The sequence below is a fragment of the Miniopterus schreibersii genome (genome assembly GCF_964146895.1).
Source record: "Miniopterus schreibersii genome assembly, chromosome: 13".
Classification (NCBI taxonomy): Eukaryota; Metazoa; Chordata; class Mammalia; order Chiroptera; family Miniopteridae; genus Miniopterus; species Miniopterus schreibersii.
Genome location: NC_138113.1, coordinates 41,814,975 through 41,837,663, shown reverse-complemented (window position 1 = coordinate 41,837,663; position 22,689 = coordinate 41,814,975). Strand labels below are relative to the sequence as shown.

General features: G+C 43.4%; 1 protein-coding gene across 1 annotated transcript; it reads right to left on the bottom strand.

Annotated features, from left to right (window-relative positions):
• Positions 1 to 377: 377 nt before the first annotated feature.
• On the bottom strand, positions 378 to 11,787 carry MTHFD2 (methylenetetrahydrofolate dehydrogenase (NADP+ dependent) 2, methenyltetrahydrofolate cyclohydrolase). Its single transcript, XM_081156380.1, has 8 exons — positions 11,633 to 11,787; positions 7,036 to 7,220; positions 5,783 to 5,905; positions 4,431 to 4,583; positions 3,943 to 4,050; positions 3,232 to 3,324; positions 2,715 to 2,840; positions 378 to 1,543 (listed from the first exon to the last, which is right to left on the bottom strand). Exons 1-8 carry the CDS (start codon positions 11,731 to 11,733, stop codon positions 1,380 to 1,382), a joined length of 1,053 nt encoding a protein of 350 aa, XP_081012506.1. The 5' UTR covers positions 11,734 to 11,787; the 3' UTR covers positions 378 to 1,379.
• Positions 11,788 to 22,689: the final 10,902 nt, after the last annotated feature.

The window sequence follows — 22,689 nt, the reverse complement described above, 5'->3', positions numbered from 1 at the left end:
ATCTGCCAAATCAAACACACCAATTACAAAAATTTTTATACACATACACACACACACACATAGAGAAAGAGAGAGAACTTGGGAACACATCAAGTCCTTTGTAAACTGAACAATGTGTAAATTGAATGCATGGTTTAGAAAATACCTAGAATAAAACTAAACACTTAAATGAATCTTACAGATTAAGGTCCTGGCACAACCTGTTGGGATGTAAGACTAAATGGACTAGGCTGGTTTCTCCATAGCTCTTCAAATCAATTTGTTTAAGGCATAGGAATGGGTGTTACCAATTATAGAAATAGCTAGATCCAATGAGAAAAATTAACTATCATTAGGTCATAACTAAGACGATACAGTAGCAGGAAGATACAGTATTTCAGAAACTTATTTCATACCAGTCAGAAGTGTTTTATTTAAAAAAACAAAATAAAACAAAACAACCCTTAATCAGAAAGTCTGATTAAATTCAATATTAACTCAAGCTTTCAAAAACCTACTGGGGAAAGCCAATAGGTGCCTCAGAGAAAGCAGGCAGCTGCTGACAATTCTTTGGTGGAAAGGAAGTTGCATACTTATACAAGCTGCCCTAATGATTATCAAGCTCAAGATTCGTTTTTCAAGAATAGGTTTCAAGATCTACCAAAGAAACCATAGTACAAAAATTTAACAATGAAGTTTAAGGATATAGGAAAAAACAAATATGACAGTGCAAATGAATTACTTATAAAATAAGACTTTCGATGCCAGCAAACTCAAATGGGGAGACCTAATGAATGGCAGCACACATAAAACAAAGGTTAATAGCACATGGAACAACCATAGACATTTTCCCAATGACTAAACTACAAAATAACAGGATACTATTAACAGGCAGCTTTTCTTCTGGTTATCAGCCAATACGTATAAAATTAGGGTAAATTTTTTCTACTCAATTATTATCATTTCCCTAATCTCCTTCAGCAACATTCTTCCTTTGGTTTGACCCGTTGAACTCAAAAGGTTTGGAACCTAAAGTGAGTATCAACTCTTACTGGAATAGCACTTGGGAAATGCAGTCTTAGAAAAGGCAAACTGTAACTGAAGTGGTGTGACAAAGTGACACAGCCATTCTCAATGTGACAGTGTGCCCCTCCGCAATCACCAGGCTAACGGCTCCTCTTATGGCTACAACGCGTGATTCAGCATGTTAATGGCACGTTCCCTGGTGAGGTACTGCGGAGCTATGTGCGCAAACACCCACCCACTTAAGTTTTCAATAAATACAAAGCATCATTGAAAACCATGCCAGTAGAATAAATAAAAGATGTTGCATTTCTATTGGCCTGTTTTGCCTCTTGAAGCGGCTTGGAGTACTGTTCATGACACAGGAGACGCAAGAGTTAATTAGTTGCCACTCCAAGCTCTTTAGACTTCAGTACTTCCCGCTCTTCAAGCCTCAGCACCTTTTTTGCAGCAATAATGGTATTCTTCATCAGCATCGCCACTGTCATGGGACCAACACCCCCAGGGACTGGAGTGATATAACCAGCTTTCTTTCGGACCTCTATATAGAAACAAGATGGGAAGGCTGCTTTAATTATGACAAAGGATATGTGTGTATTTTAACATATCATGGAAGAAGAATTAAAAAAAAGCAATAATATACATAAGCACCTTCATAAGCCTCAAACTCATAAAAATCACATCTAATTACTCAAGAGTAAAGGCATTTGAACATACTAATAAAATAAGATGCACATAATAAGCAGAGTTGTTCAGTGAATATTTATACATCTAAATAACCTGTAATCTACAAGCCACACTTTCCTCCATATTAAATCAACTTAAAAAGAAACATCTCAGTAGGTTAACTGTACAGGAGGTGTACCTATAATAAGCATTACCTCAATTAATACCTACCTACAACACTTTCTGAATTTTACTTTATTTATATATACTATATTTATTTATACTGTTTGCCCTAAGTATCAAGCAAAGTACTTTTCTGGAAAGAAATAGATATTTGTTGTTCCACTTATTTACTCATTCATTGGTTGCTTCTTGTATATGCCCTGACTGGAGATCAAACACACAATCTTGGTGTATCAGGACGATGCTCTAACCAACTAAGCACCTGGCCAGGGCTTTAACTCAATCTTAAGGAAAAAAAACTTAGATACCTAGGCTTGGTTCTGACTGCTTTAATAGAAAGAGAAAGCTAGAAATAGAATTATCAGCATAAAATTCAGATAAACATAATACCTTAAGAACTGAAAGGAGGTATCTACAGTACTAACAAATGCCAAATGTTTAAGAACAGGGCTTTTTTCCTGGACTGTTTTACATTCCAGGACTGGGAGCTCGCCTAATGTGAAAATGAGAAATCTGTAACACTTTTTAGGAGACTCAATGGCTTAGGAAAATCACTTCATTAAATTTTCAGACTTGTTAAAAGTCTTGAAGTTGTTTTTAATGATGAAATAACCCTAAGGAAAAACAATTCCCTGAAAAGCTTATACCTGGTGTCCATAATTTTATGATATAAACACCTAAAATTCTAGAATGTCTATAATTTTAAAAACGATTTCTCTTAGTTCTTGTGGAAAGCATTTTAAATGGTATTACCAGGGTAACACAAGTTTAAAAGTTAAAAAAAAAAGTATATGATCAATCCTAAATGTCCATTAAAGGTAGTATTTATTGACTTTATATTTTTTAAAAATTATACTATTTACCTTCAAAATCCACATCTCCCACCAACTTGGGTTTAGCAGTGATAGGATCCTGAATTCTATTTATTCCCACATCAATGACGGCTGCTCCTTCCTTAATCATATCTGCTGTGATCAAATTTGGAATGCCTGGAAATGGAAACAGGAACGATCACCTTAGTAATGAAAAGCAGATTCCACCTGTCAGATTCTTACCTAATTTCAATTTCAAGAGAGCTGAAAGAACTAATTAGCTTGTTTTATAAAAGCCTACAAGAACTATTAATATTAACCAAGGAAACATTTAAACTTCATATAGTAAACAAATCTTTTGAGACTATAGAAATAACATTCATCCATCAAGTCTACAATGAAATGACAGAAACCACTACACCAACCACAGCTCTTGCCTCATCTTTGTAGGCAGCTCGTAGTGTCATCCCAGGGTAACGATGAACAGAATGGCAGTGAGGCAGGCAAATGCTAAGATAAGAGGTCAACCTTCTGAGGTCCCTTCTGTCCCCCTCCCTGGTGTTCTTACCTGCAGCAGAGACCACAATATCTGCAAGAATTGTATGTTTCTTTAGCTGCTCTTTGGGAGTGTGTCGATGAGATATTGTAACAGTGGCATCACCTACGAGTTAAAAATTAAATGTCTTGATTTCTGAATCAAAGTTGGGATTGGACTAGGTGTCAACTAGGCAAACCATTGTAGAAACTGAACATCTGTGAAAAATTACTTTATTCGTGTGCCATACTTTCTGGACAGCCAATTATCTTTTTTTAAAATTAATACTCAATTTCTTGTAACTTTAATTACACACAGTAACCCTGATTTGAGGCTTTTTCTCAAACAAATTAACAGAATTTGACATAATGACACATTACGGTCACATTAATTCAATCCTTTGCAATGGTCTAAGATTTTTTCCTACCAAATGACATAGAACAGGATACTAACTTTGAACAAGAATTGCTTCTTAGCTCCAACTATTCAAGCCATAACTGAAAATTTCTAATTGCCTACAACTATGTTTATACTCAAAACTCAAATTTATTTCTAGGCATATCCATATCTGAACTAGTTCCATAATAAATGAATATAAATAAACTCTCAGGTGACACTGAGTACAGCTTCTCCTACAAAGATTATACCCCAAATATCTGTGAACAAAATCACAACAAATGCAAACACATTGAAGGTTTTCCCGTAAGGAAGACAAGGACACTCCTCTGAAAGCCATGTGCTTACCTCCAGGACGTTCATGTGCCCCGTCTGTGTGTAGTAACATTGCAATGGGCATTCCAACATTTTTTGACCTTCCAGCTACAACCACATTCTTCCCTAGAGTTGGAATGCCTATTAAAAAATATACATATATATTTGCATTAAAAGCAATGTCAGAATGTCTTAGGGCACCAAAGGAAAAGGAAGGCAGATGGCCTAGGACATGAAAATGAAGGGAATTGCTAAGCTTATTGGGTCAATTGGCCCTATCCCTTGAAGGCAAAAGAAAACATTTGTAAGCTACAAAATGTTACTATCATATCACTATTACTAAAGTTTAAGCTTCCTTCACTGAGGTTTCTGGATTAAATAGCAAAAACAATCATAGGCAACTGCCAGAAAGGCTGTGGGGAGTAGGACTAGAGGTCATGGGTGGGAGTTTTCACTTTTACCATTTGAAAGTACCACTTTTATAATACTAACATAGACATACGATTGTGGGATATACCTACCAGTTCGCTTAATTATTTCCCACACACCCCATGGGGTAGCCGGCAACATGGAATACTGGTCCAAACACATTCGCCCCACATTAATTACATGAAAGCCATCAACATCTTTGTCTGGAGAAACAGCATTGCAGATCTTTCTCTCATCTATGTGCTCTGAAAAAGAAACCAGAGCAGCGGCCATACGTCACGGTTGCACAGCCAGAACTGCTTAACTCCAGCTTATCTGATTTGTTAAGCAAATCTGTTCCCCTTCTAAACTTGCCTTTACTTGCCTCCATGATTTACTTCTTACATCTGCACAAAAGGAATACATTAAGCAAAACCAAATGTCAGTATCAAAGCCAAAATCCTCTTGTACAACTGCTTCCCTGCTCTGATCTTTGTATCAAGATCTCAACGCCAAATCAAGGAGTAACTGGTATTCTGATGTGGGGAAGGAAAAATTATTTCTCCTCCCACCTTTCAAATCCTTCTGGCTGGACTAATAATCAAATTAGCAGGAGGCAGATTAACAAGAGAAAATGTCCAAATTTATTATGTATGTATATACTGGGACTCCATAAGAGTAAGTGACTGGCCCTGGCTGGGTAGCTCAGTTGGTTACAGCATTATCCTGATACGCCAAGGTTTCAGGTTGGATCCCAGGTCAGGGCACATACAAGAATCAACTAATGAATGCATAAATAAGTGGAACAACTAACTGATGTTTCTCTCTCTCTAGTCAATTTAAAATATATATATATATAATATATATATATATATATTATATATATATATATATATGAGACCCAAGACAGATTGTGCAATTAAGGCTTATATGTCATCTTGAGCTAAGGAGAAGGGGGGTTGTGGGTGGGGCTGCAAAGGGCAGGAAGGTAATTCACATGGAGACGGAAAAGCAAATGTTTGGTAAATAAATGTTTGCTGGACCATTTTTAAAAACGGGCCAGAGAGAAGACTTGGATTAAAGGGGTTCGCTAGGTTCCTCTCCATCTATCACACCTAGTTCACATTAATCTATAGTTATCTGTGATGTTATCTCCCTTCCTGGAGCAGGTCCTCTATCTAAATTCATTTAGGCAGTTAGGGGAAAGAAGGTCAAAGGTTTTCCCTGAGTCTTCTGTTTCTTGAAAACAACGAGCTTAAAATAATCAATATTCCAAAAGGCATATTTTAGGGTGGCAAACTCTGCTTCCCCCTACTGAGTAGGTTTGCCCCAGTTTTTAATAAAAAACTCACTCTCTTGAGTTTACTGCCCCTTTGAGTCAAATTCACAAGGGGCCAGCTGCCTAAAGTAACCAAGCCTCTCCACTCCTCAGAAACCATTTCAGATGGTGGCGTCCAAAACTCACCTGGAAGCGGCAGCTGAATGAGGAGGCCATCTACATTATCATCATTATTTAGTTTGTTGATTAAATTCAACAGTTCATCCTCTGAAATTGAAGCTGGTTTCACAATTGTCTCACTGTTGATTCCTATAAGGAAATTTCAAAGTTAAAAAATATTGGAGCGTTTACTGAGCAATGCAATGTTGCCTGCCACAGTCTTCTACCATTGAGGCTTTTTATTTATTATCACACCCACCCTGGTAGCTGTAAAGCTTGAATCGGCTCAAAAGGAACCTAAAACAGTAACGTCACAAATATATACACTAGAGAATGCTAGCTTGACATTTCCTACATAGTGTTCTATGTAATCCTCACTTTACAAACAGGAGACTGAGGCAGTGAAACTAAAACAAGCCAGCTAGTGGCGAAGCCGACCTTCTCGTTTCAAAGTCCCTGTTTTTCCACTGCAGCAGGGTGCCTCCCAATGTCTTAGAAAGCCATGCTTGCTATTTCCTAGAAGCTCCAAAGGTTTTCAACGAAAAGGGCAGGAGTTCTCAATCTTCAGTAATAAAGAACAGAGTACACCAATTGAAAAAGAAAAAAAAAAATAGAGTATACAAAGGGCTCCCGGTCCGGTCACGCTGCCCAGCCGGTCAGTGCTTTCACAGCCCTTCAGGCAGGCAGGGCACCCGCGGACGGGCGCACCCACCTCCGGTCTACCCACCCACCAAGTCAGTGCCGCAGTGAGACTAGAGCACAGAGTTCCCGTCACCCAGACCCACGCCTCTGCATTCAAAACTCCAACCACTTCTACACGGCAGGATTTAATTGGCTTGGGAACCAACCGGTGAAGAAATCATAAGGTATTTCCCGGAGGTCAGTCATTCCCTTCCTTGAGCTCGGTCCGCGTCCGAGGCTGCGCGCTGAGGTCGCCTCAGTCTACCCCCGCGCTGCGCTCCTTAAGCTGCAAGCGCTCAAGCTCCCCGGTGGCCTCATCACTGCTCAAGGACAGCAGACGCACCCTGGGTTCAAGGCCACCTGTCCAATGTTCAAACTAAGAAACAGAGGCAAAGGTAAGATAAACCAGTTTCCTTCTGGCCTAGCCTACTGGCCTCCCCAGTAGATAACACCCGGATTTCTGACAGTTTGGGCTCCAGTTTAACCATATTGGCCTCCTCAGCTTGGGTGTCTAGTCAGAGAAATAGAAAAAGAAATTACAGTGGAGTCTGCCTCCGATAAGCCTCTTTCAAAGCAGTCGGGGTCTGAGAGACACCTACCCACGTCGGCGGCGGCCCTGGTTTTGTTGAGGACGTAGGAATGGCTGGCGGGATTCTCGCCCACCAGAACCACGCTGAGGTGCGGCCGCCTGCTGCCCGCGGCCACCCACTCCTCCACCTCCTGCCGCACTTCCTGCTTGATCTGCTGCGCCAGCTTCTTCCCAGAAATGACGACCGCTTCACTTCTGCAGAAGGCAACGGAGCCACAGAACCAAATACCAGCTTGAGTTTTTGTAAAAGAAAAAAGCATCAGACTACAAAAAAGTATTCCTAAATGCCCCAAATTTTGAGGGGTAGGAGAGGGAATTGGAGGAAAGTGGCCAAAAGGTACAAAGTTCCAGTTATAAGATAAGTAAGTACCAGGAATCTAATGCACAACATGATGACTACAGTTAAGGCTGCTGTGTGATATATAGAAAAGTTAAGAGAGTAGATCCTAACTAAGAGTTTCAGCACAAGGAGAAAAAACTTTTTCTTTTTATTGTATCTGTATGACATGATAGATGTTAGCTAAGCCTATTGTGGTAATCATTTCACAAATCAAACCATCATGTGTATACCTTACACATATACAGTGGTGTATGTCAATTATTTCTCAATAATGTGGGGAAAAAATACCCAAAACTTAAAGTTTAGGTTAAAATACACTGTGCCTAACCTGAGGAACAAGTGAAATCTGAAGAACAAGTTCAAAGTGGGAAATCTGTATCCAGCTACACGTTTAGGGGGATAAAGTTGATTGATACAGTTACGATAATTAATCTGAAGCTCAGGGAGTTTAAGTAACTGACAGCTAGTACTTGGTACAGTTGGGTCTCATACTCAGCTCTGTCTGAATCCAGAGTCTAGGCTCTTAATACAACAGCCTCCTGCCTCCTGATCATTTACAAATTGATAGGCAAAACCCCCCACAAAAACAAAACAAAACAGTGTTTTACTTTGCACTGTTTTATTTGACCCCCTCAACACTGTGAGGTTAAATAGTTTTTCCTATATGCTAATAAACCATTTGTAGCTTATGTTTTGCCTGTGTTGTTAGCATCCAGTCACATGACATAGACAAGAGCACTCATGTTGGAGGGAAATCTGCTGTTGGGGGTGGGGCAATGAGGGAACTCAGGATCTGAAGGAACCTCCAGTTACCAAAACCATGTTCAGATCTTTGAAAGACTATCTCTTCCCAGTAAGAACTGGTTACATAGCTCTTCTTGGGATCCAATATGGAAGATTCCTGGTTTTCGTATTTCTATACAAATCTTTCCAATAAAGTTCCCATTACTTAAAGTAGGATAAGCATCTGTTCTTTAAGCAAAAAGATGCCACTGAAAACAAGTCTTTCCCTTTAGATTTGTGTCCTCAGTGTCATGAGCAATGCACCAACCTTAAGACCAATAAAACATAATTGTCTGAAACATTAAAACAATCTATTTCCTCTCAGGGCACATTATTTAATGCTCAAGGATAACATCAAGGTACTGGATGTATTGTATGGTCAAATATGATTAATTCTCCAGGCCTGATAATTAAAATAGAATTTTAAAGTTTTAACAGTCTTTAAGCCTTCAATGTCTGCTTTTTACTTGCATTATGATTAAATAACTACTTTAAACTAAATCTCAATGTCTTAGATACAATGCAGTAATTTTATATCTAAACCTTATATTAATCTGTATTTGCATCTTGTGAGGTATTAAGAAGATATAATTTTATAGCCAACCAAATACTTTTACCCAGATTTCATCTAATAGTACTAGCATAACACAAAATAATAATAGCATATATACCTATGGTACATTAAAGAATTGAAAACATGTTAATATTTACAAATCCATTTCAGAATTAGAGTTGAAGGGGACTTTGTTATAAGGGCTTTGCTGATACAAACACCCCTGGCAACATGCCTGATCTATATTAGTACCAGGAATACCTGCCCCAGGCCAGAAAAGCATTCACTACCTTAGGACACTATAGAATGAAAGACTCCTTACAGAGGGCTCAGGACACTCATTTATATTGAATGAAATAACACATATATGCTTCTAGGCATATATATTCTATAAAAATTAATTTCTTACCCTTTTCTGTTGGTTAGATTTACGTTCACATACATACATATGTATCCTTAATTTAAAAAAGATACATATGTATTCTTAATATGCAATAGATAGTGAGAAGGACTTAGCTTGCACTTCATTAAAAAGTTCCTTTTGAAAGCAATAAACTTAGAGAAAATGGTAACGGAACATTTGGGCTAGGAATGATACACTGAAGTTAAGAACACAGGGTTCTGGGAGACACCAGTGTTCCAAGTCCCAAAGGCAGGTTCTGGATGTTATGCCAATTTGCTTAAAAACACACACACATACACACACACAACTGTCAAAGAATAATAAGAACAAAGAAAAGCCACAAGGAACTGTGCCTGAATACTTCTCGTAACATAACTGTTTCAGCCCTCTGCATACCACAGCTCAGCAAAATATGACACACAATCCCGTAAGAGCGCCATTACCTAACTTCCCATCATCTTTTTTGCCAAAGGGCAGATAAGGTTACTGCTACCCTGAAATAAACAGAAATACAGACTCAGCTCAGTTCCACAGGAAATCCAAAATGTAATAACTATATTAGCTAATACTTATTTCGCAATTTAGTGCTTTCCCAGATGTGTTTAGAAAAATTTCCATTAAAATTATGAACTAGAAAGAAGTCACGAGGATTCTTCAAATAAAATTCAAAACTAAAATCCAAGTCAGTAGTATCTCCACTCTCCTCCCAAATCAGCTAACATTGGGTGCATTTTACAATTCATGATCAGGTTATTTCAGAAAAAAGTTATTGTTATCCACTAATTAATGGAACCAGGAATGAGTGAAGAGACACACAAAGTGGGATGGAACTAACGTCTATTAAACACTAGATATTTTGCTAGGAGTTTTGCATGCATTACTCTCAGTTACCCTGGGGCTATTATAATAACCCTGTTATGCAGAAGGGGAAACTAAAAACCAAGGTACAAACACAAACCTCTGGCTCCAAAGTCCATTTTTCCGTATACCCCACTGTCTCCTAGACTACAGTACTCTCTAATCATGAGTTTATGTTCCTGAAACTCTCATACTAACTCCCCAACCCCACAAAAGGAATATATGTAGACTTTTTTTTTTTTAATAGTTCTACCTGCCAGCAGTAATCAAAGCAATACAATGGAACCATAAATGCCAAACGGAGTATTGTGCTCAGAGACAGGGAAGCCCACTTGTTCATTCAGAAAGGCAAGTGAAAGGAGGGCATTTGCTGCTGGAGAGCAAGCAAACTGGTCCAGCTCTGTAGGTAATAAATTAGAGGACCTTTGTAAATCTCTTTGCAAGCGTAAGTGCCGCAGAACAATGTGGCCAGGACTCAGGAAGGGAGGAAGAGGGAGAACAGACAGAAACGAGAGATGGGGCTGGAGAGAGGCAGGTCAGGGTCAGACCAAGAAAAGCCTTGAGTGTGGGCTCCCAAGTGTTCTTTCAAGAGCGCATTAACCCGCAGGCTGTGCTTCTGCAGCGCCTTGGCAATGCCTCTAACAACGTTTTCCCACCAAGAGGAAATGACACACGCTTGTGTTCTGCCCCTTGACAGGTTGAGTTCCAGTAAAGAAAGAACAATTTTTATCACGTCTGGATTCGCACAGCAGGATACATACACGGTTACACACAAGGCTTAGGTCTCTGGCAGCGCAAAGGCTCTAAAGATGGAAGGAAGAGTGCACAGATTTGGGGAGAGAAATCACAGCCGCCCCAAAAGATTCTTCAATCTAGGCTTAAGAGTGAGAGTTTGAGGTCCAGAGAAATCAGGGAAAACCTATTATTACCTCCCTATGGAAACGCAAACAGAGCTCCCCTTCTCCGCCTCCCGGGTATTTACGACCTCGGCGGACTGTCCGGCACTGACGCGGGTTGGGATGGGCTGCAGTCAAAGCCCGGCGGCCACAGGACGTTTACTGTCCTGGGAAGGAAAGGGGCAGCGTGCGGGGCGGCGCGAGCCACACCCACTCGCGGCCGAGCGGGTTAAGCGCGGTACCCCGGAGCCGGGCGGCGGGCGGATTTCATCAGACTGCACCAACCCCCGCCGCCGCTAGGGCCCCGGGAACGCACAGCCGCCCAGGGCTGCCCGTTCGGAACCCTTCGCTGCGCCCGCCGAAGCGTCTCTTCTGCTTTTCCCAAGGCGGATTACGGCATCGCCGCCTCGGGCAGCCGGCAGGTTCCTCCGGTAACTTCCGTTTGTTCCCGTAATCCCGGGCGCCCCAGAACCCGCCAGTGCCTCTGCTCTGCACCGGGGGCCCCGTCCCGCCGGCGGACTGACCCCGGGGAAAATCAACGCCCTAAGCCTGCGGGAGACCGGCTCCCTCCGAAAGGCGGGCACCGGGTAAGAGCCCACCCCACCCGAGCGAGCACCCCAGGTCTCTGAGTGGCCGCGTCGCCCCGCACACTCCTCTCGGTGGCCACAACCGCCCCGGACGGAGATGCTCGCGACGTCCCCGGAGTCCCTCTGGCGCCCAGGCGGCCCCCGCGCTCGGTTCTCCGGGGCTTTCCGCGCTGACCCAGCTCCCTACCGAACTGCCGAGAGGTGGAGAGGACGATGACGGAAACAGCGGCTCTGCGCGGGCCGGAGCAGCCGGGTGGCCAACGTGGACAAGAGGGAAGCAGCAGCCATGGCCCGCGGGGGTGCCTGTGCCCGAAGAGAAGCGCGCGCTCAGGCAGTGCGGTTTTACCGCTGGCGCGTGTCAGGCCCCGCCTCTCGCCGGCACCCATTGGTCCCTACCCAATAAAGCCTCGCTTGTGATTGGAGCAAGTGGAGCCCGGAGCCGTGGCTCGGAAGCCTCGGGATGATGCCGTGATTGGCTGAGGAAGGCAAACCCCGGTCTCCGAAGCTCAGCCAATCCGAACGTTTGTTCATTAGTTGCTGGAACAAGTAAGCACCTGAGGGCCTACTGTGTGCCAGTCATGTAGAGAGCGGCTAAAAGGATAGTCAGGTAAAGTGCCAACTAATACATGTAAAAGAATGAAGGAGTTAGAAATAGCTATTTTGGCAAACCATTGATTCAGAATCGTCTATGGATGTCAAAGCAATTGCCTGAAGTTGGATTTGGAACAAGATATTTACATATAGGGTTCCCAGATCCTGCAAATAAAAGACCTCATTTTAACTTTATAACCTTTTTTTAAGACTCTGTTTCCAAATACAGTCACATTCTAGGGTACTTGGGGTTACAGCTTCAAGATATGAATTGGGAAGGGACACAATTGAATCCATAGCAATGTATATACGTAAGAGAAGTTGATAAAGCATGTGGCAAATGTAACATATTAACAACTGGGTAATTAGGTGAAGAATATACAAGTATTCTTTGAACATTTCCTGCCGTTTTTCTGTGTGTCTGAAATTATTTCAAAAATTAAAAAAAAAAAAAAAAAAAGGTCGGTAAGATTTCTGCCCTCATGGTGCTTGGGGATAAGGCAGACGTACAGGGAACAAGAAAAGAAACTAAGAAAAAGAAAAACCTCAAGACAGCATATATGAAAGGCCGTATAGCGTCAGAGCATGTCCTACAGAGGGAAAGAAAGCAGGCATGCCCATATTTTAAGATACCTAACCCTCTCATCACTTCGCAAAATTTTGGAAATTCTCTTACAGTATTTTGGGAGCCAAGCGGAGTATCTCTGCCCTTAGGTGGAGTTTATTTAGCTTTATTGGCTTTTTATCTTTCTTTTCTACATAGAAAAATGGTGCCATCCTGTAGTGACAGTTCTTTATATTTGATAATGCATTAGCTTTCAAAGTTATTTTGCACAGATAGATGGTGTTTGATCCCCAGACAGCCTGGTCAAGTGGGAGGGGCCAGTGTGGTAAACTGGCTCAGCATGTTCTGTAGAAGGAATGGCCAAGGATCCTCCAGACCCCAAACGGAGTGACTCCTGCTCCAGTGTCCTTCCACCAGTTCCATGGCAGCCCTGTCCTGGTGTCCCTTGTTCCAAGTCCGGTAAGCAATAGTATTTTCTATGGTAATTCACAGAGTTAATATAAAATGTGTAATCTGGCTCCACTTTTGGGATTCAGCGTCTCAGCTGCAAAATTGGGACAATAAGTCGAGATTTCAAAATGCCTGTATCAAGTGAATAGCTAATGGACAGGTAAATAAAATCCATAAATTAGAAAAGCCCTAAATCTTAGTTTTCCTATGAACATATTTACATTAATAGTTGGTGGCACATGTCTCCTGTTTCATAAGGAGATAGTCTATGTTTACCAAAAGGAGTAGATCTCAGGTCGAGGAGCACTGCAGGGAGAGCTTCTGGCTAACAGAAATCAAAAGTTTCTGAAAATGTACCTGGTTGAGTTTGTACCATTTGTATGTTCTACCAATCCAGAAAACTAGGGTGATAGGCACAATGAAAATACTTACTGCGGACTAGGTCAAATATTACAAATGGATTATTTGCCCAGTGAAATGAGGCCCTCTGTCACTGTAACTCAGAGGGAATGCCCCAATTGGGAATTAATTTTTCCCAATAATAATTTACTTAGCATCAAGGGTGTTGCTCTTCTGCAAAGGAGTGGCTCAACCCAATGAGAAAAAATACAAATAATAATTAACACATTTGTATACTTGAGATGGTGGCATTTGGATAAAATCCAATTACCATACCTCAAGTAGATCAAAAGGAAGTAAGAAATGTCCTTGGGACCTGTGGAATTATTTTCCAGGGTTGTATTTGGACAGATAGAACATCTGCTATATACTCAATAAACTACAGTAGAAGGTTTCCAGTAATATTGTTTACTCCATGAAATCATCTTTTCAGGCCCCCAAAGTGTTAGCTCATGTACATGTTGACATATAGGGAGTTGGGCCTCTATAGGTAAGATTGGTTTCTGATTGTGTCCAAGCCATATCTGTTTGCCCAAGTCAAAGTTTCCCCCATATCCTCTTTTCTTATGCAGCTGTCCATTGGAACTGTAAAAAAGAGCCTTTTATTAATTGAATAGGAAGCCAGGAGCATTCTCAGGTTTAGATAATTTGGCTGTTTAATGCTGCTTGTCTAGCTGCATGCAGCATCAGCTAAATGATTCCTGTTGCTTTCATAGTGGCAGCTTTAGAATGTTCTGGAATTTTTATAATTGCCCATTATTTCCATTTCTCTATGGCATCCACTAATTCTGTAACCTATTTTCTGTTCCTTATGGACTGCCATGAGAAAGTTAAGAAGTCTTGCTGCTTCCACAGCATTCTAGAGCTGTGAGCTACATCAAGGGCATAGCTACTATCAGTGTACATATTGGCTATTTGATCCTTGGCCAATTGACAAGCCTGATTCAGAACAATTAATTCAGCTTGCTGGGCAGATTGTATTTCAGATAGATAAAAATTTTCAATTCTGTCCACCACAGAAATTGCATATCCAGCTCTGTTCATCTTTTTAAAGATCCATCTGTAAGCCAAATTAACTCAACACTATCTATAAGAGTTCCTATAAACCATTCCCAGGAACAGAAGGTGGTAAGTACGCAAAACACAATTGTGGCTGTCTTTATCCTGCAAAGAAGGTGCCAACATCCCTGGGCTAAGACTGTTACATTGAGTTAAAGTAATGTTAGGACAGAAGGCAAGAGTCAGTTGACTGACAGAAGTGTTGAGTGTGATGAGAATTCAGTGGAGATTCAGCAGAATGAAGAACATAAAAGGGAGTTCATAACTATCTTTTCTGTTTGTGTACACAGTATAGCCATAGCAGAGATGGCTGTTATGAAGTAGCCCTAATATCTGCAAGGGCCTTAGTAGCTTCCCCTTTTTATGGTAATTTTAATTTCTTCTAAACTATTAATAAGAAGAGGGGGAAATGCCCTTTCATAGTCTTCAGAGCAACCCTATGCTTGCTTCTGTTTTTGTTTTTTGTTTTTGTTTTTAATATATCTTTATTGATTTCAGAGAGAGGAAAGGAGAGGGAGAGAGAGAGACAGAAATATCAATGATGAGAGAGGCATTGATTGCTTCTGTGTTTTTTTTTCTCTTTCTAAATCCCATTTCAGTTTTCTAGAACCTTTCTTAAAGTGACCTGGATTTTTACAATAAAAACAGACTCCCCTACAGTAGTTTCCCAGCGAACCTTATTTGGTAATTCTGTTGCTTTACTCCCAGAAACCAGTAGGTGTATTAATTGGGATAGGTCAGAATAACCAGTATCACATGTTCTAACAGTTAAATTAAATTCCTTTCGAACCTATCAGAGTCATGGAGAAAATTGGGGAAAATCTTTAGGTAGATTCCTTAATTCTGTTCTAGTCCAAGGAACGTATGCAATTGCTTGGCCTCCTCCATTTGAGACTGGCTTTTCCTTGAAGGGAGGAATTCTGCTAGAATTCCTGGATTATCCCCCATGTCAGTGGAGTGGTAGTGAAGGAGACATAGAGGAGATAGAAGGGGAAGGAAAAGGGAGGGGCGAGCAAGCCCAGGCAAGGAAGCTCAGAGTAACCAGACAGTGGAGGAGCTGTAGAAGGGGGAGGAATAGGGTGTTGCCATTTATTAACCTCAGAAGCCTTCTTTAGTTCAGAGACAGTCTTCAAAGCAACCCTAAAAATTTACCTGAGCCTCTCCTAGAAGCTTCTAATTTCCAATCAAGATATGCTTCCCATTCATTCAGTTTAACTTTAGAGCCTGCATTTTCTAATTTTGCATGCAAAAACTTAATTCAGGTGCCAAAAGAATTCTCCATTTTAAGTTGATACCATTTTTAGTTACATCTTCCCATTTGTGTAAGTACTTGCAAGTAAAGGCTTCCTATTTATTGTATACCTTCAGGAGTATTAATGGGGGTTGAGGGATGGGAGTTTCCAGCCTTGGAGGCGTGATCTCCCATGTTCATTTTAGTTTTATTTTGAGATCTAAAGAGTCTGAACAAATTTCTAGGAACATCATGTAGTGGGTTGAAGTGTGCTGCTTATGGGTTGAGCTCGAAGAGTCTGTCACCTCCTGAGTCACAGTTGACCCTCTTACATGTCTCAGTTTTCTCCCTGGCTGTCTAATACAGCCATGAGGATTCGGAGCACTAGGTAACCAACCTTTATCTACATGTCCCCAGAAGAGTCATTTAATTACAGGTGAGTTGGAATTCCCTATAGGGGCTCCTGCACGAGGTGAGGAATGCCCTCTGACACCTCCAGAAATAATCGTAGTCACCTAGGAATACCCGAGATTCAAGCGGAGGGAGAAAGTGCCCCTTACCTTAGCAGCCGAATGAGTTCAGGCTCTGATTTATGTGGTAAAAGGTTTTGCTCAGACTCTCAGAAAGCAATTCCAATTGAGAAGCCTAAGTTAAAAAAACCAGCCACCCATATTTCCCCCTCCTGATCTTCGTTTTCTCCACTCTTATCTTTAGCCTGAGTTCTCTCAACCCTTAACATTTAGCTCCACCTCGAGGATTTAAAAACAAACAACCCTGGCTGGTGTGGCCCAGTGGTTAGAATGTTGGCCTGTGCACTGGAGGGTCCTGAGTTTGATTCCCAGTCAAGGGCACATACTTGGGTTGCAGGTTCAGTCCCCGGCCCTGGTCAGGGTGCGTGCGGGAGGCAACCAATCAATGTGTCTCTCTCACATCAATGTTTCTCTCCCTCCCTCCCTTCCTTCCATTCTATCTAAAGTCAATGGAAAAATATCCTCAGGTGAAGATTTTTTAAAAGCAACAAACAAACAAACATACAAACAAAAACCAGTGCAAATAAAGTCAGCCTCTCTTTCCTTAAAACAAGAGGTCCAGATTCCAAAAGAAACTCACCAAGTTCATCCAATGCAAATGAGGAGCCAGTGGCACACAATGAGCCCCTGCTGGTACCTAGCACGAATCCAAGTCTGCAAGGTGCTCCTGGGTGGGCTTCTTTGGAGTCCTGGAGTCCAAACCTGCAAGAATTTTTATGAGTTTATTTGAACCAAACTGACAACAATGGCCAGGAAGCAAAACATGCTCCAGAGAATGGCAGTTTTGCAGCTTGTTTTACACATTATGATAAAAAAGGAGGTGTAAGGGGGTTACATGAAATACATTGGTGATGCATTAGGGAGGCAGGAGTAAGCAAAGCAGGGAAGGCTCTGTGATTGCATGAAATGAATAGACACATACTTTACATGGGGGGGTGGTGTAAAGGATAGTTAACAGTTAACAATTAGCACAATATCTATACAGTAGCAATGAGTGGTTCTTTTTAATTTTTTAAATTGATTTTAGAAAGATAAAGGAAGGGAGGGAGGAGGAGACAGAGATTTGCATCACACTTTTATGCATTCACTGGTTGATTCTTGTATGTGCCATGACCGGGGATCAAACCCCCAACCTTGGTGTATTGGGATGATGCTTTACCCAAATGAGCTACCCAGCCAGGGCACAAAGAGCTGTTTTGTGGTATCTACTCTGGTGCAGTGAGGGGGTTGGAAAAAAAGGAAATTACACTGTCATTCCAAAGGCATGTTATTGTAGATGCAAAAAGAAAATAGACAGGCTCAGTTAAGGTAAAGTTTGACCTTTTTAAAGGAAGATACAGGCTTAGAACATGACTACCAGCTGTGACTCACTTTTAGATAGGAAGTTTTAATTTCAGACCCTCCTATGTGGTTACTTTGGCCTCTGAGTCTGTAAGGCCCAACATACAGGCCTCTCCTGAGCTTGTCAAGTTTAGTATGTGGTCCCTGTTTCATCTACACTACTCTGACCTCCCCCCTCCATGGAGTGTCTCTGTTTCTCTTGCCCTGCCTTCTCCCAGAAACCCCTGTTACCCCCTTCCCTGCCCTCTCCATGGAGGATCCCCTGTCCCCTGCCTTGCTCCCTCCACAGAGGGTCCCCTGTCCTCCTGCTCAGCTCCCTCCATGGAGGGTCCCCTGTTCCCCTGTCCTGCCCCTTCCATGGATGGTCCTCTCTCCTCCAGCCCTGCCCCCTCCCAGTGTCCACTGTCTCCCTGCCCCCTTCATGTATGGTCCCCCTTTCACCTCTGTCTTCTCCCCTCCATGGAGGGTCTTCTCTTTCCCTGCCCTGTCCTCACTCACAGGCCTCTGAGGAAAATGTGCTTTGGTCTTTGGCCTTCATCTCTCTTGCCTGCCAGCCAGGTGCTCACTCTCTGTACCTGAGCACATTTCACCCTCTTCATCTGTCTAAATCCTACCTGTGCTCTCAAATCTCATCTCAAGCCATAAGAAAAGGTGAAACATTGCCATTTGGGATAACATGGATGGACCTTGAGAATATTATGCTAAGTGAAATAAGTCAGAAAAAGCTAAGAACCATATGATCTCACTCATAGGTGGGATATAAAACTGAAACTCAAAGAACTGAAGGCAGGGTTTTGAAAAGATATGTGCACACTCATGTTCACAGTAGTATTATTCACAATAGCGAAAACGTGAAAGCAACTCAAGTGCTTCAATGATAGATGAACGGATAAACCCAATGTGGTCCATTCATACAATGGACTATTATTCTCCTTAAAGGACATTGTGAAAGATCCAAAATGTGGTGGAGTAGGTGGATATTATACTCACCTTCTCCCAGGACCAAACTAGAATTACAACTAAAATATAAAGAAAGCAACCTGAATAACTAACTGAAGGCTAGTTGAGAAGTCGTATAAAAAGCATTTACAGAAGAAGCCACATCAAGGCTGGTAGGAAGGGTAGAGATGAAAAGGGACAGACTGAGTTGTGTGGCTCTGAGGGAAAGGCCCCCCCCCTTTTCCAGCCTGTTGGCACCACCCCTCACAGGGGATCCACTAGCCCCACCCTTCTGACTCCTGGCCACCCCACCCTGCTGAACTTGGCATCCCAGCAGAATCTTGGACAGACTGAGTTGTGTGGCTCTATGACAGGGTTTGTTTTTCCAGCACATGCCTGACTGCTGCAGAACCCTCCCATCACACAGCCAGATCTTGGTCTGTTTGGGCCTAATAAACTCTGCTGGCCTCACCAGGATGACTCCTCGAGACCCCGCCCCAACATCTTTTCTGGGAGAAGAGAAAAAAGTTAGAGCACAAATCCCTCCCCTGGCTGACAGGAGGAAAGGGATGCAGCCTGGTTCCCTCCTCAGGGACATGCCCGTAAGTGCTGAGGCCGCCCCAGCAGACTCCCTATCTCCTTTCACATGCATTTCCTCCGGCGGGTCAGTGATGCAGGACCACATTTCTGACACAGCTCAAACCACTTGCAGTGTCACTGTAGCCAATGCAGACTGTCATATCAGCGACAGTAGCTAGAGAGCTGGAATAGTTACTGACATTTCCTATGTGTCCGGTGTAGTAGTAAGGGCTTTCTGTAAATTGACAACTTCATTTAAACCTCAAAACAGCCCATGTTGCAGTTATCATTACTCCATTTTGCAAATGCGGAAATTCAGGGTTAAATATCCTTCTCAAGGTGGTAAAGCTGCATTCAAGGTCAAACACAGAGGCTGGAGCCTGACCTGCACTGAGGGCAGCTCCTGCAGGTGCTCAGGAAGGGCAGAGCAGAGCTGGGATGTGGGGTGGATGGAATTAATTACCCGAAGGGGGCAACTGAGTTCCTGGAAGAGAGGCTATAAATGGAGTGGGCAGTGACCCTCACTGCAGCCAAACTGCCTGGTGCCAAGCCACTTTGTGGGCAACCAGGAAGTATGGGAACCAACCAGTTGCCCCGGCTCATACACGCTGTCACCAGTGAGTCTGACCCGTTTCCACACTGGTGCTCAATGAAGACCTTTCCTCTTGTCTCCTCACATGCAGACCCAGGAGCTGCTGCTGGCCTGTTTTCCTGGCACATGGCATGAGGCCTAGCCCTCAGCACCTCTATCACTGGCCGAATGGACAGACAGAAGGACAGATAGACAATGAGTGATTTAAGGTAGAGGAAAGGCATACATCTTTTCCTTTTTCTCTAAGTTGGGACTCAGAGGACTACGATTGCAGTATTTCAAGGTCAGACAGTGACCCCCAATGACTAACATTAAGGATGTCCCAAGGCCAGGACCCTGGGGCCTGCTTTAATAAACAGATAAGAATGGTGTGTAAATTGCACATCAATTAATAGCTCAGGGTCCCTCAAGTATTCAGAAAACCTCTTATTCACTTCAGTAACCTAATTTCTAATGTTTACTTACTTCGCAAACCTTTAAATAGTTTAAATATTAATGAAAATAATAAACACACATGTTTAACATATAAAATAGTGCAGAGAGCTGATTAGACAGGGAGAGAGATGTGGAGGGAGCAAAGGATGGAGGAGGGGAGAGGAGGGAGGAGAGGAAGGAAAGAGGAGAGTGGAGGGGCTCCCTAACCCACGTCTCCACCTCCAGACCTGCTCCTTGGAGGGAACCACATCAACTGGCTCTGAGGGCACATCTCCAGGGCTCACCTCCACACCTCTCAGTAAACCTAACACACCCTGATCAGCTTCAGTGCTTTTCCTGCTGATGGGTAAGGATGTGGCTCCTTGACCATTGCTCCAGTTTCCAGTATGGCCACACCAGACTCTGTAGCATAGTTGCTGATATGTCTGCAGCAATCATCAGTTCATAGCACTTTCCCCTAACGAGGGAGGTGCCTTGATGGTCGGCCGTGCACGTGAAGGTGGCCGCATGGTCACCCTCCTCTCCCCATCCTCTCCTCGGCAGTTGACAAACACTTCACACAACATTTACAGTCTATTTTTACTCATAATTCTCCTGTGCTTTGCCTATAGAGTCTAGAAAGTTGAAAACCAGTTAACCTGAATCAGTTAGCATAGCTAATCACTGTAACAGAAACCCCACAATGATGGGTGCACCAACACAACCGTTTTGTTTCCTGTGTACCTGCTCATGAAGGGAAACAAGTGCATGAGCAGCCACTAGGGACCACAAGTGCAAGGCTCTGCCACTCTGAAACTGTGACTTCCATGGCCGTCCTCGGTTATCCCATTTCAGTCACAGCCCAGGGGACCCACCCAGGGTCCACTCATAGGCCAGCAGCACCTGGTTCCAGAGACTCCTCCTCCAGGTGGGAAGTCCTCTGGCTGGCTGAGCCCCTGCAGCTTGTGACAGTCACACCCTCGCTTCAGGGACCATGTACCTGACCTGCATCAGGTCAGAGTTCTAGTGAGGCAGGGTAGTGAGAAGTTAGGGAGATCCCTGGGCAAGTGCAATGGGGAGACTGAGACAGGAAAGTTAAAACAAGGCCAAACAGTTTGGGCAGCTTGCAACCAGCTTGTGAATTGCAAGACCTTATCTTTCCCAGCCAAGGACACTTGAGAACAAATGATTTATACCCTGCCCCCTAACCAGAAAATACATAGTTTAATCACCCTGGCCTGGGAAATTAGAGAACAAAGATCCAATTAATGCCATTTGTGCCAGCTAACCCAAGGACAGATGAGGTTGGAGAACAAATAACAAAAACCCCGGTAAAGCCGGACAGACCTAAGATAACAGTAAAACAGGCCAAAGACTAATCCAAAACTCCCCTATACACTCATTTTAATGCATCAGCATATTAAAAATGCATCTGGAAAGCTGATGAATATTCTACTGAAACCTTCCCCTAAGATTCTCACCTGCAGGAAAAAAAATGGATAAGCCCTCAGGACAAAGACTTAATTCAGGCTCGCTCTAGAGCACACCCATGCCCCTTCTCAGGCATGAACTTTTAATTTCTTCCTAATTTCTAAGGGTCCCCACGAGACTTGCAGCCAGGGGAGCAGTGGGCAGCAGCCACTCAACCTGGGCTCCCCCCTCCCCCGTCACCTTGAGAAGCGGGGAGGTGCAGCAGTTCACCAAAGGCAGGAGACCAAGGCCGGTGGTTGACTCGAGGCTTCCCTGCGGCGTCTGACCATTAACCTCCACTGTGGTAACCAGGTGCTGGAACTGCTGCCTGCCTGGGAGCCTGTCCCTACTCCTCTCAGCCTCAGTGTCTCCATCTGTGAAATGGGAAACAGGAGTCTGCAAGGCTGGGGTGGCACGAGAGGAGACAGTGCTTGGCGGTGCGAGGTAGACCTGGCACCAAGAGGCCCTTAGAGAACACTGGTGTCCTTCTCTCCTGACTCCGAACTCTCTGAATCACCCCCATACTCTCCAGCCGCCCGGCTGCCCACCTGGCCATCCCCCAGGCATCTGTGATTCCTTCCTGATGGCCTTAGGGTTTGGTGGGAACATCTCTTTGGAGGCCTCTGGAGGGAACCCACCAGCCCGTGCCTGGAGCTGTCCCCAAGTCCTGGCCCTTCTCCACAAACCAGCCCCATCCCCTTAGGCCTGGTCACCTGCACTGGTCTGCCCAAACTGCCATCTAGCTCCCTAGAGTTTGTGAAAGGTAAGCTGCCTGTCTCAGAGCACCCTATGCACAGGGTCCCTGACTTTCTCCTCTCCTTCTCCCTCCCCTCCCCCCTCTCCTCTTCTCCCCTCCTGTGCCCCTCTTTTCTCCCCTCCCCTCCTCCCTCCCATCACTCCTCCCCACTCCTCTCCTCTCCTCTCCCTGCCTTTTGGTCCCTTCTCTTCCTAGAAGCAGAACAGCCTGGAGGCCATTGGGGACCAGCACCTTTCCCCAGACTGATGAAGAGACAGGACAGGACTCTGGTCGATCCATCTGGCTTTGCCTGATGATCCTGGGCAGGTACTTGCTTCTCTGGGCTTC